The following is a 13,367-nucleotide window of genomic DNA, read 5'->3' as shown; positions in this document are numbered from 1 at the left end:
TAGTTGTTTTAAATTTTTGTCCACGTTGATGGATGGAGAGTGATTTAGATTTTTTTTTTTTTTCATGATAGTTTTCACATGATGATTATATGTCAGATGATAGATATTCCTGATCATATGTTCTCTCCCTCTCCTTTATAAGGTGTGTTTCTGGGTTTTTGTTAGAGGACTTTCTTGACTCATACATCTTGGGCGTATTTCACCCTGAGACGTCATGGTGGATTTTTTTTGGTTCGAGTCGGATTTCCTGACTCATATAAATCGGGTGCATTTAGCCTTTGGTCATCGTGGTGAATTTTTTTTTGGCTTGCTTAAGCTCTAACTTCGCTTACCAAGGCGAGCCCAAATCAAAGTTCCTTTTTGGAGGGTTTTTTTCGTCGAAGTTCTCAATCCATACTAAATGTCAAGTTGAATGGTGATATTTTCAAGCTCGTCTTTGGTGTCGTATAGGAGGCTCACAGAATGCTTAGTAGCTCATCCACTCAGGTATCCTTTGTTCCAACAATCCTCTTCTTTAATCCTTCAAGAATGGTTCGGTTGGTGATCTTGATAAGACTATTGGTTTGGGTTGAGCCATCGAGCTAAACCTCAGTTGAATCTCATAGGATTGGTAGAACTCGTTGTTAAATCGACTCTCATTGTCGGTGATGAGGGTCCTCAGAATTTCGAAGCGGGTGATAATGTTCTTTTACACGAATCCCTTAGTTTGTTTCTCAATGATCAACTCTAGTGGCTCGATCTTCATCCATTTTGTGAAATAGGCCATTATGAAAAATCTCCGTTGGCTTGAGACCCTTGGAAAGGGTCATAGGAGGTCCATGCCTCATTAGGTAAAGGGTCATGTGCAATCGATCAAGCTTAGAGGGACTATCGATTGGTATTATATCTGAGTAAACTTCTGACACCTATGACACCTCTAGATATAGGTGATTACATACTTGTATAATGTCTAGAACCTTTGTTGAAGCACTTTGAACGTAAAAGTCTGCCCACCTATGTGGTCCTCGCAAATGCCTTCGTGCACCTCGATGAGTATCCTTTTGATCTATTTGGGTATTAGGTATTTGAGAAATAATTGGCTAAAGGACCTACGGTACGTCATTAATTATGTAGAATCATGCTTGATGATGCTTGACTTTTCGAGTCGTCGTAGGGTCAAGCAGGAGCATCCCGTCTCTTTTGTAGCGTAGGATCTCATCCATCCAACTTTGAGTCTGTCACAACCATGAACACATCGTGTTTTTCAATCATTTTAGTTGATAGCATCTCGACCAACAGTTATACCTCGTCAAATCTTAGACAAATAATACAATTATACAAACAATTATAAACCCATGTGCTGCTTGGCATAACCGCAGTCGACCTATAGATGGATAGACAAAATCGTCAAAAAAAAAATTTATTTTGGTCCCACAAGGTTGACACGTTGCGATGATCGTAACACAAGGTTATTCCCTGCACGACCGAAAGGTTAGCTTAGATCGCACGGTGATGCAACAAGATCATCAAAAATGTAATTGTAGACGTCTTACTATTATCCTCTCGTCCGGCAATCAATCCCCTAAAGATCAACATGATTTACGTTATAGCTAACAAAGTACAAATGAAATATACACAATATATGTAGCCAAACCGACAGCCATTCGCACCCTAATGTTGATTCAGGTCAAGAAGTTTGATCTTTAAGATCTTAATTTCTAATGAATTCCAACCTCCTTATGCGCATCATTTTACGCAAACGTTTAAAAAGAAAAGATAGGGCTTTTTTAACACACTTGCATGTTCCAGTCAAACAGATTCGCATATTTCATCCGACTCGCAGACGGATTTCTATTTGGTTTTAGACATTTGATCAAATTAAGATATGCTAAAACGACATCATCAACCATCAGATCACGTGTTACGTTTCTGTCGAGAACAGACGAGGCTGGTCAACGAAGCAGTCATCACCACACACCCGAAGCACCGCATAAGAGAAGCTCAACCAATGAAGAAGTTCTTCCATGGAAATAAACGATCATGCGATGCAAACGAAACACACATCAACCATAGCAAGACTTACGGCACACTCATCAGAACCCCAACCATGAGTTGGCAAGGTCTTCAATGAGTGAGCTTAAAGTACAGGATCACCAGAATCGCCAGAACCAGAGCCACCATGATTCCCCCGATGATCCACTTGTTCCGATCCATCCTTCTTGACATGGCAGTCAGGATCTTCCTGCTCTTGCTGATGTTGTCATCGACTCCATGCAGCTGCAATCCAACACGAACTAAGAATCATCACATATCATCGTACATCATATGCGGAATAGAGAGCTTTTGTTCATTGCATGCAGAATAGATTCTGCAGAGCCCTTTTGTTTTCCTACATCTACAACAATGGGCTAAAACAACTTACTGGTGAAACACAGTCTTCGCCTAGAAAAGGTTGCAAAAACAGACTTCAATGGAGGATGGAACTCCAACAAAGCAGATTAAAATAATCATCGGCCACCAACCTAGCTGGCATTGTCAACCCAGGGATTCTACTTGATTCCCAATTGTAACACTGGTGAGTTGATCCCTAATTCAACCTAATGCAACACTGATGAAGTCTACATTTTGTCAGGTAAATCCCTAATTCACACCCAAATGTAACACTGATGACCTTAAAGCAACCCGACGTTTGGATTTTTCCAACACTAAAAATCTACCAAAGGCATCCCACCATACAGTTCTTAAAAACACCTATTCTGGTTAAATGCATTAGTGAAAGCCTATAACACTTGGAAGGAGTGTTCATGCCCCTCCAGGTTGTCCTATCCAATGTGAAAGAATTTCATATTAAGTATCCTTTTTAAAAGTTAATTTAACTCTCAAAAACCATAGCAGCTTGCTTTCATGATCATGTAAAAACTACAGCATGTTGAAGACAAGAAGTATCTACGTGGATGTCTGCCATTTGTCTGCCAATGACTGATCAACTTAACAAGCCAAAAACCCCTTGTATAATATATAAATGAAATCAAGGAATTTTCTTGAAAGCAACATATTCTAAGAGTGCATTGTGTGTGTAATCGACATTTCTAAGTTCACCTTTTGGAAATATGTTTATGATTTAACTAAAATAACCAACACAGTCCCTAGGAACTGCTAAAGCATTTATTCAAAAGATCATATTCAGAATTTGGAAGAACTAAATTTCAAAAACTTTTGCACTGGAGAAAGTTTTGGATTTGCAACACATGTTTCCAGATAAAGTCATTTATGTTTGTAATCCTTGATACCATTGGCACTTAATTTCCCTCTGTTCAGCATTAAACCATAAAAACAAATATCACATGTGGCAAGTATTAGATGATTGATGAAAAGCCAACCCCAACTACGGCAGTCATGAACTACATTTATGACATCAATTTCAGCTTATGAATAAATATCATTTCACTAGCATGCACTAACCCTAGTAGGTTAGCCGGAAAAAAGAAACCAAAATTTTTTTACAGTCTCGAATTTTATGATTCACCGTCAGATTGGTTTGGACTGTGATTTTCACATAAACAAGCATTAAACTATTAATGAAACTGATATGATAGATTAACTCATAGATAAAGACCAAAAAGTGATAACAAGAAAAATATCATTAGCAAAGAAACATACCGTGTTATGGGCATGCAAGAGAGATTGCCGTTGTTGATGTAGGTCCTGAAGAATTGAAACACCAAGTTCTTCTGTCTCTAGCATCGTCCTTCTACCCTCCTTTATCCTGTCAGTAGACTGATTAAGTCTCTCTGTTGACATCAATAGCCGTCCCCTTTGATCAGCAGAGACCTGCAGCATAAAATATTCCAAATATAATGGCATATACAGTCGGAAAGGTTTGAACATTTTGCACTTAATAACCTCTAATGTCTGATAAGCATGTTAACATGTTGACAAAGCACAAGTAAAAATCATTTTGTACAGTTCAGTGATTTAAAAAGCGCTAAGCGCCAAAAAACGACAAGGTCCCAAAATGCCCGAGACACTAGGTGCTCATCCAAGCGTTTGCTTGAGCGAAGCGAGATGCTCTAAAATATAAAAAATATATAATATAATTAGTTAAGGGATAAAAAATATCGCTGACAGTGGAAAGTAGGTAGAGAAGCAATGGTGGCGGAGGATTAGTCTAAGACAGCTGCGGCAGTGCTGCGAACGACAGTAGTGGACAGCAGCAACGGTAGCAAACAACAACAACAGCGAAAGCAACGGGAGAAAGACTTGGTCGGCGATAGAGAAATATTCAGTTCGCTACGTCTGCGACGAAGGCAACGACAGAAAGTGTCGACAGCAGAGGCAGCAGGAGAAAACACAAACTAGGGTTGGCTTGGGGAGTCGGGGTCGCGTGCAGCTTTTGAGGTAAGGAACTACATGCGTTACTTGGTTCAATCGAACCAACTAACTGCTATCGAACTAAACCAGACTTAAAAGTCGAGTTCGGTTGCCTTATATGAATCGCGAGCTAGCACGAAGCGTCCGGCGCCTAGGCTCGGGCGAGCGCCCAGGCGGCGCCTCATTGAAGCGTGTCGCCTGGTCCTCATATGAGGTGCTTGAGCCTCGCTATGACTCACCCGAGTGCCTGGGCGAGCGCTAGAGTGCTTATTTAAATCACTGGTACAACTTGAGGCTAAGATATGAAACACCCATAGTTACATAGATCCACATCTCATAATATAGTTATATGCTACTATGTACTCGATAAATTCGAACCTACAAATCTATTGATAACGCAATTCTCTTTCTCTAGAAACAATGCAGGTATCATTAGAAAAAATAAGGATAGAAATACCGCTAATCTAGCAAGGGACCATTCTTAATATATCCACCATAATTGCCACCAACCAGGCCCAAACTACAACATCCAAATCCACCAAGTGAAAATCCAGCAATTAGGTTTAGGTGAAGTATTAATTATTCTTTTCTTCTATGCCAGACACCTTTCAGCTCCATGTCATCTCCAAATAGTCAGTTATGCACATCACATTGTTTTAGAATTTAGAGTACACTTCCAACCTAATGTGTATAACCCGTACATAAAAAGGGATTCAGCTTTTTTGTCCACTCTTTCTTCTTCATAGTGTTCAATAACATTCAATTTCACAAAAGCATGATGTAAAAAAAAACAAAAAATTAAAATGGTGACGAAAAACATGGAAAACAAATTTCTACCATAAGTTTTTATTTCACCTCATATGAGTTGACCTAGATTAGTCTTATTTAATTCTTACTAAAGTATTGACATTTTTGAAGCTCTTGATTAATCTCACCCATTCATAGAGTCCAGTGCTGCTAATTGGTTGATTGCATATAGATACAAAAAAATTACCTTTACTTGGTAATTTATAATGCAACAGGTTTTTCCTTCTTCCAATTGCTTACTGTGTAGGGCTAACTACCAAGGCAAGAATAATGAATTGCCTAAATATTAAAAAATTCCAAGAGCGAGTTGGAAACAGCATAGAGACAACAAAAAAGTTAGGATCGCAAATAGGTGCCCTATCGGCCTGTTGGACCAAGATACCAATGTAACAAATCACAGAATTAGAAAAAAAAAACAAAGTAACATATAATTGCATGGCTACTGGATTAACATGCATGCTGTGTGGTGCCCAAACTCTAATAAGTGTAAAACAAGAATACGAGGCCTGTCATACCGCTATCATGTCAGCCTTCCCCGACTCCAGCAGCTCTTCCCTTGAAGCTTGGGTAGGGTTAGGGGTGGTAATTCTTTTCAGTTCACTCTTCAAGTTGTTAAGGTCTGATTTGTATTCCCTCAGCTTTGCCAGCAATCCTGCCTTTACACTCGGCTGCAAGCTTCTCGCTTCAAGATCCATCTTCCTAATCTATAAAAGCAATCCTTCAAACGTTTCAGGATAAAGATCTTGCTTATGAATGTAGCAAGTATGCTAATCAGGTACATTACCAAATTTTCTGCATCATCCAGGCCAGCTTTGATTTCCGAGACCTTCTGCTTCTTTTTCTCTGCCAAAAGAATCCATTTTTTTGTTCAAAACAATTAGATCACAAATAATTGTTCACGGCAAAGACAATGGGAAAATTAACAGTAAATTCGCTAATAAAATAATGATACCTCCATCGAGATGAGCAGCAGATGTGTATTTACGCGAGAGAGACGCGGAGATCTCACAGTATTGGCGCTCGTAACCATCGAATACCTCGCTCATCGTGATCGTACGCTGCTAAACCCAAGTCGACTCCAATGTCTAAAACATATTAGCAATCTTACCAAAGGGGAAAACGCATTCATCACATAAGGCTAATGATCAATGAATCCTGATGCGTGAGAACCGATAATTATCCTGCGTCAAAAATCCTAACCCTAGAAGGGCAAAAAGAGTCCTCAAATCCAAGGACGACGTAATCGAAATACAAGAATTCGACTGCAAGAAGAACCAAAAGAAGCTGGAAATTAAACCAACAAATGAAGATCATGGTAGAACTCATTGAGGAATAGTGAGATGAAACCCAAATCGGAAAAGAAATCCACGAGGATGGCATCAACCAGAAGGGATAAAACATTGAATTATTCAAGAGACTAATTACTGATACAATTAAGAGTCATCGGAACTTACGGCTAATGAAGGACGGGGGCGACGATGGAATCCGAACCAGGGAGAGAGAGAGGGAGAGGAGAAAGGGTAAAGAGCCCGGACGCGAAGACGGAGAAGGTGGCATCGGATCGGGGACTCCTCTCTTGTTATAGGCTCGCGTTGCTCCGTCTCATTCGCCAACGATCAGCCATCTAGGCTAGACCGCCATCCAGCAAAACGCGCCCCTGGGTTCCACCACATCGATCTCTCTGTCTCTTTGTTTTTGGGTCCCACGATTAAGCTGATGGATAAAAGGCGTTTTTTCCTCTTTGGTAATTGAGCCAAGACGCGAAAGCCGCCGCACCCATTTCGAGACACGGACTAGTGCGCCACGTCGGAAAAAAGAACATAAATGTCTGATTTCGTCGCATCGATTCACCTGAATACAACAACATAATATTTATGTATCATATATATTTAGCACCTTAAAAATAATATATATACTTTAAAAATAATATATTTAGCACCTTAAATTTATTAATAAAAATCAGATAATTAAAACAGATAGTAAAAGAAAATGTTCGTAGGCTAATTATTAAAATATTCATGCTTTAGTCGATCTAAGTATTTGTATTGGTAGATGAAAATATTGAGCTTGATTGATATAACTATACTTTACATATAATGTTTAGCTAAGCGTAGGCGTTCGTTGAGAAACCAGATTATATTTGAAGCAAAAGGCAGCTGGATATTATGTTGTCATGATAATTCAGAACTTACAATAAAATAACATCTGATTAACACCTATATATATCACTATTACAAGCCATAATTTTAGTATATCATGAAGTTTAATCGCAGGACCGACTATTGAGAAAGGGCCATTTACATACTTAGGCCTCAATAATCGAGCATGAACGTTGTACACAGTTACATGGAATTAAATGAACTTGTCATATTCAAATTTCTCCAGCCTTCAGCAGTATATTTGCATCGCAGGAGAAGATTGCTAAGCAACTTCCTTTGAGAGTAGGAACAATTTGCTAACATAATAATGGTTTTTCATGTCCACATCAGGCACTGAATCCCCTGTGGAGAGAGCTCCAGCGGTTGGAGGGGACAGCGGTGCACGCTTGAGCAGCCACCTCGGCCATCGTCTCCTTGCTAACACCCGCATTGCAGATGTTCGCCAAAGACCGCATATGTTTCATCCCATATTGCGATAGAGATCCACAGTGGCTTTCGAAAGTCCTTACCTGGAAAGAAAAAGAGAAGAAGCATCAGGTCATTGTGTCACTAAATTGTACCTCGCTATATTTGCCCAAAAGAGCTGGATAAAACACACCGATTGATTTGCCAGTAAATTATCCAACACAAGAGGCTTAGCTTAGATCAAAAATTGTACCACGTCTAACAAATACGATACTGACACGTAAAGCCTCAAGGATGCCCAATTGCTAATAACATTATTAACGCTATTTTCTTTTCTTAATTCAAGACAAGAACATGTATAAAGGCCTGTCTAGAACGTGACGTTAACATTTATAAGAACCCTCATGACAACTTCCATGCGAGCATACAATGCAAAAAATGAAAGGCCAAACAATTTTAAACCAGTCAGACCGAAATTGTTCAGAAGTAAACCAATCAGTCTACTCACCATTGACTTGAGGCAGGACCAGTCATCCACTAAAGGTTGGCCTGCAGTTCGAACAGATTTCAGCAATTCTGACGCTTTCCCAGAACCAAACAGCAGCTTCCCAATGAGTTCTATGCTATTATCTATATGCAACCGATGGGACATTACTTCGAGCAAATCCTTCTGAGCATTGAGTTTATGAGAAGAGCCTTCGGGCGCCCTCCGATACTTGAATAAAGAAAAGAAGATTTCAGTCATAAACAAATGAAGAAATAAGAAAATGGTCATAAACATGATATTTTGCTGATCCAAAACCATGTAATGTGTGTAGAGACCAAAAATAATCAGAAGAATTAACTACAAGCAAACTACAGATAAAGGATAATGCCAACCTTATGCCAGAAATAAACTAGATCTGCATCCCGTTGGTTCACAACAGCCTTTGAAAATGACAATAATGAGTTATCATCAACGAATGTGGCATTTTCATTTAAAGGATTTGAACCCAAGTATAAGAAAAGGTCTTTCATGTTGAGTTCTAGATCCCCATATTGCATGACATGTGAACCAAACCTATATGTTTCAGAAACTGCAGTCCTGGTCTTGACCTGCAAACACCATTAGAACAAGTATATCAGACCCAAAGGCCATCCAGACAGGTGATATGCAATAAGGAAGCAGAATCTCAAGCACTTACAAGATGATACTGCTGCTTCAATGTTTCAGTCCGCAGATTGTGTATATCACTGCACATGAAAGTAAAACTTAAACTTCAGATATACAACAGAAGCCACACGAGTCATTTCTCCATGATTGAATCTTAAGGAAAGAGACAGGAACTCAGAATTCAATAAAGGAACCTAACCAAACAATTTTCATAAATTCAAGCTTATCCATATTAACATGGACAAGATTAGGATCATTCCTATTCTTGGTTTTGGTTACAAAATCTTCCAACTTTATTAGTTATACTACAGAACCACAGTTCTTTAATCTACTTAACCATCACAGTCAAATGCTGCAAGTTGTGAAAATTACTTGGACAAATCCAAAAGGGAAATTTTAGTTGATTTACATTAATGCCAACAGAGGTGAAAACAGAACCAGAACAAAAATTTTGTTGCTCAAGTATTACTGTTAGAAACTTGCACCTAAAAAAAGAAATCAATTACAAGAATTAACAATACATCTCTCAACATATATATATGTCTCCAGAAAAATAATTTATAATTTATTTTCACATGAAAAGGTAATATAACCTGTAAATATCTTTTATAATAAATACGTATCTGAGAAGGATATACCAGAAATGTTTGTAAGTTTTTAATTGCATAAATTAAGATTTTAATGATCTATCAATAAAAAAATCTTAACCAAATTTCATTTAATAGATTTGGTTCATGCACCTGTCCTCCATCCAAGCAATGCTGTACAAGTCTCCCAAGCAGGTATAGTACTCTTGGGGAGGGCTAGGGTCTTCTCCAGGGCAATAAGTTCCCCAACTACTCTCGTAGGCATTTGATGCTGTGGTTGCATAGATATTTATGTCTTCAGGGAGAAGACCCTCAAATATGCTCCCAGATTCACAAGCTTCAAGATAAAATACCTGAAACAGTAAAGCAAAAGAAGGTTTTCAAACTTGGCAGTTCTATGCAACTATGAGATGTAAAGAAATCTTACCATGCTCTTGTAAGATCCAGATGCGTGCTTTTTCTTTAACACAGAAATCAAATCATCAGCATAAAGGTAAGGATTGGTGGGCATCCCTGCAAAGTTTCAGTCAGTCTAATGCTTTTCAAAATTGCAGATTTTATTAACATATACTACAAGTAACAATAAACAATAAGTTAGTAACCCGTTCCCCCCATGATATTATCTAATGGTACTCGCTGGTTAAATGGGAAATTCTCAAATGAAATAAAGAAGAATTTTGCTTAATATGATATAAAAGTATTACAACCATCAAAATCATGACTATTGGGTTAGATCAAACTTTATAAAAAGCAGAAACTATGATTGTCTTTAGAGCATGCAATCAGGAAAAGGAGAACAAGAGGTAAGTCAAGTGTTATCCATATGGTATGGGTCAAATTTCTTGACAAGCAGAAAGAATAATTTCCTTTCGAGCAAGAAATTAGGAAAAATTAAAAAAATATATCATGTAATATCTACTATGTAATGGCTTGATATCAGCTAATCAAGTTACTAACCAAGAACACCAGGTCCACCATGATCAGAGTAGAATATGAAGATATGATCATTTGGACCGCTATCAACAACCTTTCCACTTCCTCCAGTTAGAGCGGTTTTATTTCCAAGAAGAACAGCAAAGAGGTTGTTCACATTGACATCATCTCCAACATAATCCTGCAAGGAGTTATATCCCCAGACTTAGACATTGAATCACTGGTGAATGACACAAATAAAAGGTAAACTATGATACAGTGTGCACCTTTGGAACTCCAGCATAAACATCCCCACCCTCTGGGTGATTGATAATGGTCCCCAGTCTAGGATTATCCTCACTGTATGCAATGTCATCATACATGAAAACAATAATATTCTCATCTTTCAGTCCACCATTCTTCATGATTTGATATGCATGACAAATATCTGCCTGAGTTCATGTTTCAAATGAGAAGTGTTAGAATATTCACAAAAGAGATGGGATTCTTGATTTTTTTATTAAAGATAAATAAATTTTGAAAAGGGATGTTCTCTGCCAAGAACAAGGATCAGAAGGCAAAAAGTGCAGAGCTAAGGTGAATTTGCATAACAAGAAGAAAGGGACATAAATTTTAATATTCCAAAATCTCCAATCAGGACCAAAATCACTATCTCAGTTTTTATAATTGAGACGAATTATTTAAGTATTTCAGCAGACAGCAAAAAAGTAGAAATTATAACCACCTTCCATATCATCAAAAAGATTGTAGACAATTTGAACTTAGTTTATGCTCAAGAGTTTCATGTACCAATGAAACACAAAAAGAAAGCAATATAAGATTTACCACATCAAGCTTGGACAAAAAGAAACCTTGAGTGAACAATGTTTGTGATATGGCATTATATAGAAATTCTAAGTCGTAAGCAGATGTCTGACAAAAATATAACAAAATGAGACTAGGTTTCACCTAAAGCTCATAGAAATTTTAACTAATGTTGTTGATAGCTAAAGACAACACACAATCTTATGTCACCTAAAGCTCACAGAAAGAAAAAGGAGAACAAGGAAATAGTTAACCAGTAAAATTGCAATACAAACCATGTAATACGTGCAAGCTGCATAGGCAAAGCTGATACAAAGAAAGAAAGAAAAAAAAAAAAAAAGCAAAGTCAAAGGGATTAAGAAATCTGGAAACAAGGAAAAATTGAGATTCCAAATAATCATACTAAAGGTCATAAAAGAGACTTCTCTACAAGTGCTTCCAAGATGCATTTCGAATATCCGACCCCACCATACTTAAAGAAGTATTACTCATTTCTCCAAACATATTATGCTCCATGTGTGGTCCCTGGGCTCCAATTAGGTTGTACAGATAACCCACAGTTACAATCAGTCCAAAAGGATATGAAAAGGACCATCAAAGATACCTACATCAAGTTCTTGCAACCAGTGTAACTCTTCCCCTTATCACCTTGAGACACATAAGCAAAAGATTTTAGATTCCTGCAGCCTTCGTGTCACAGTTCTAACCAAAACTTGTGGAGTCAAGTAATTCAGCATCATATATATATATATATATATATATATATATATATATATATATATATATATATATATATATATATATATATATATATATATATATATATATATATATATATATATAGTTTTTAAAGATAATTGATGCAAGTTTGAGTTTCAACTAACAACTAACTTATAGTGGCTGATGGGCATTAACTACAATGGAATATATACAAGTTTTTCAGGTTTTGGAGGGTTTTATATGCAGAACTTCAATTAAAAGGGATAAATAAGAAAATCACTGAACAATTTTGGGAGAGACATTTAATTTTATATATACAATTTTGCATAAAATAAAACTGCGTACTTCTTTCACATAAATAAGTTATTTATAAGCAAATTTTAAGCAACATGAAATTCGAACATCTAATCAAGTAGAGTCATTTTTTGGGCTACATATGCTATCAGGTAACGACAGACACCCAAGAGTGGACCAAATGAAGCGAATGAAATAGGGAACAAGCACATGAAGACGCGTTACAACAAAAGATCTATCATGTATCCCTCGAGGTCAAACTCCCATGAAGTCTTCCACAGATCTTCCAATTCTAAGACTCATGCAAAAGAAACGAAAAACAAAAAATATTTCTTATTCTAACTCTGCTCTTTAAATTCACAGACCAAGAACAGTAATTAAAGCACAACAATATAAAGGTCTCAACATATTAGAGTTAGAACAATCCACCTTGATGTCCTAAAAGGTGATCACCCCAATAAATGACTTTTTTATTAGAAAGGAGAATAAGTAAAAGATTACTCCATGCCAAAGCAAACATTATACTCTCCCCAAAGAGAAAAAGGTACACAGCAAGCGCAAGAAAGAAGAAAGAAGGGTTCGAGGAAGAAGGACAGCCACCTGATGCCGGTAGTTGAAGAATCCGTTGGACCCGGCGATGAGGACGGCCCACCTGGTACCCACCGCGTCATCGTCGCCGCCGAGATGCAGGCCTGCGGCGCGATCGGACGGCAGCCGAATCGTGTTCGGTCGGGCGTGGGCAAGCAGCAGCAGCGGCAGGAGGAGGACGGCGGCGAAGGGGGCGCCGAAGGCGGAGCTGCCCATCGTGACGTGTCGTGTCGGGTCCGGTCGGCGGCGGGGTCGAATGAAGAAGCGAGGGTGCGGAGGACCTTTTATAAGCGGCTCGATTCTTGGAACGTGGCCCACGACGACCCCGTGGCACATGTTTTAAAGGTCGTGCTGTTCCTGATGGACTAATCGTAGCGGTTCGCCGTGGAATCGGAGTTGATTGCAAGTTTGGTGCGGGACCCACCAAGAAAAGGAGGCCTCGTGATGTAGTAGACCCGCGGAGCAAGGAACGGTAACGTAGTCTGAGCTACTGACTTGAACATCTTTGAGAGAGAGAGATATATATATATATAGTATTTTAAATTTTAGTGACAAATTGACTCCTTC

The 13,367-nt window shown here is 38.3% G+C and overlaps 2 protein-coding genes across 3 annotated transcripts; both read right to left on the bottom strand.

The window, feature by feature from the left end:
• Positions 1-1,988: 1,988 nt before the first annotated feature.
• LOC103990023 (vesicle transport v-SNARE 11) lies at positions 1,989-6,763 on the bottom strand. 2 transcript variants are annotated; one of them, XM_009409038.3, is made up of 6 exons: positions 6,612-6,763; positions 6,110-6,215; positions 5,942-6,000; positions 5,673-5,861; positions 3,640-3,810; positions 1,989-2,256 (listed from the first exon to the last, which is right to left on the bottom strand). In XM_009409038.3, exons 2-6 carry the CDS (start codon positions 6,201-6,203, stop codon positions 2,104-2,106), a joined length of 666 nt encoding a protein of 221 aa, XP_009407313.2. In that variant the 5' UTR covers positions 6,204-6,215; positions 6,612-6,763; the 3' UTR covers positions 1,989-2,103. The 2 variants fall into 2 exon arrangements, with proteins under 2 accessions (XP_009407313.2, XP_009407312.2); XM_009409037.3 differs by having other exon boundaries at positions 6,110-6,242; positions 6,612-6,748.
• A 582-nt stretch (positions 6,764-7,345) lies between these two features.
• Positions 7,346-13,073, bottom strand: LOC135615934 (vacuolar-processing enzyme-like). Its single transcript, XM_065115030.1, has 9 exons — positions 12,813-13,073; positions 10,661-10,825; positions 10,419-10,575; positions 9,889-9,974; positions 9,615-9,814; positions 8,906-8,954; positions 8,601-8,816; positions 8,230-8,436; positions 7,346-7,825 (listed from the first exon to the last, which is right to left on the bottom strand). Exons 1-9 carry the CDS (start codon positions 13,014-13,016, stop codon positions 7,643-7,645), a joined length of 1,467 nt encoding a protein of 488 aa, XP_064971102.1. The 5' UTR covers positions 13,017-13,073; the 3' UTR covers positions 7,346-7,642.
• Positions 13,074-13,367: the final 294 nt, after the last annotated feature.

The sequence above is a fragment of the Musa acuminata genome, chromosome BXJ2-6 (assembly GCF_036884655.1).
Source record: "Musa acuminata AAA Group cultivar baxijiao chromosome BXJ2-6, Cavendish_Baxijiao_AAA, whole genome shotgun sequence".
Lineage (NCBI taxonomy): Eukaryota > Viridiplantae > Streptophyta > Magnoliopsida > Zingiberales > Musaceae > Musa > Musa acuminata.
This window is presented reverse-complemented; position numbering and strand designations above follow the sequence as displayed.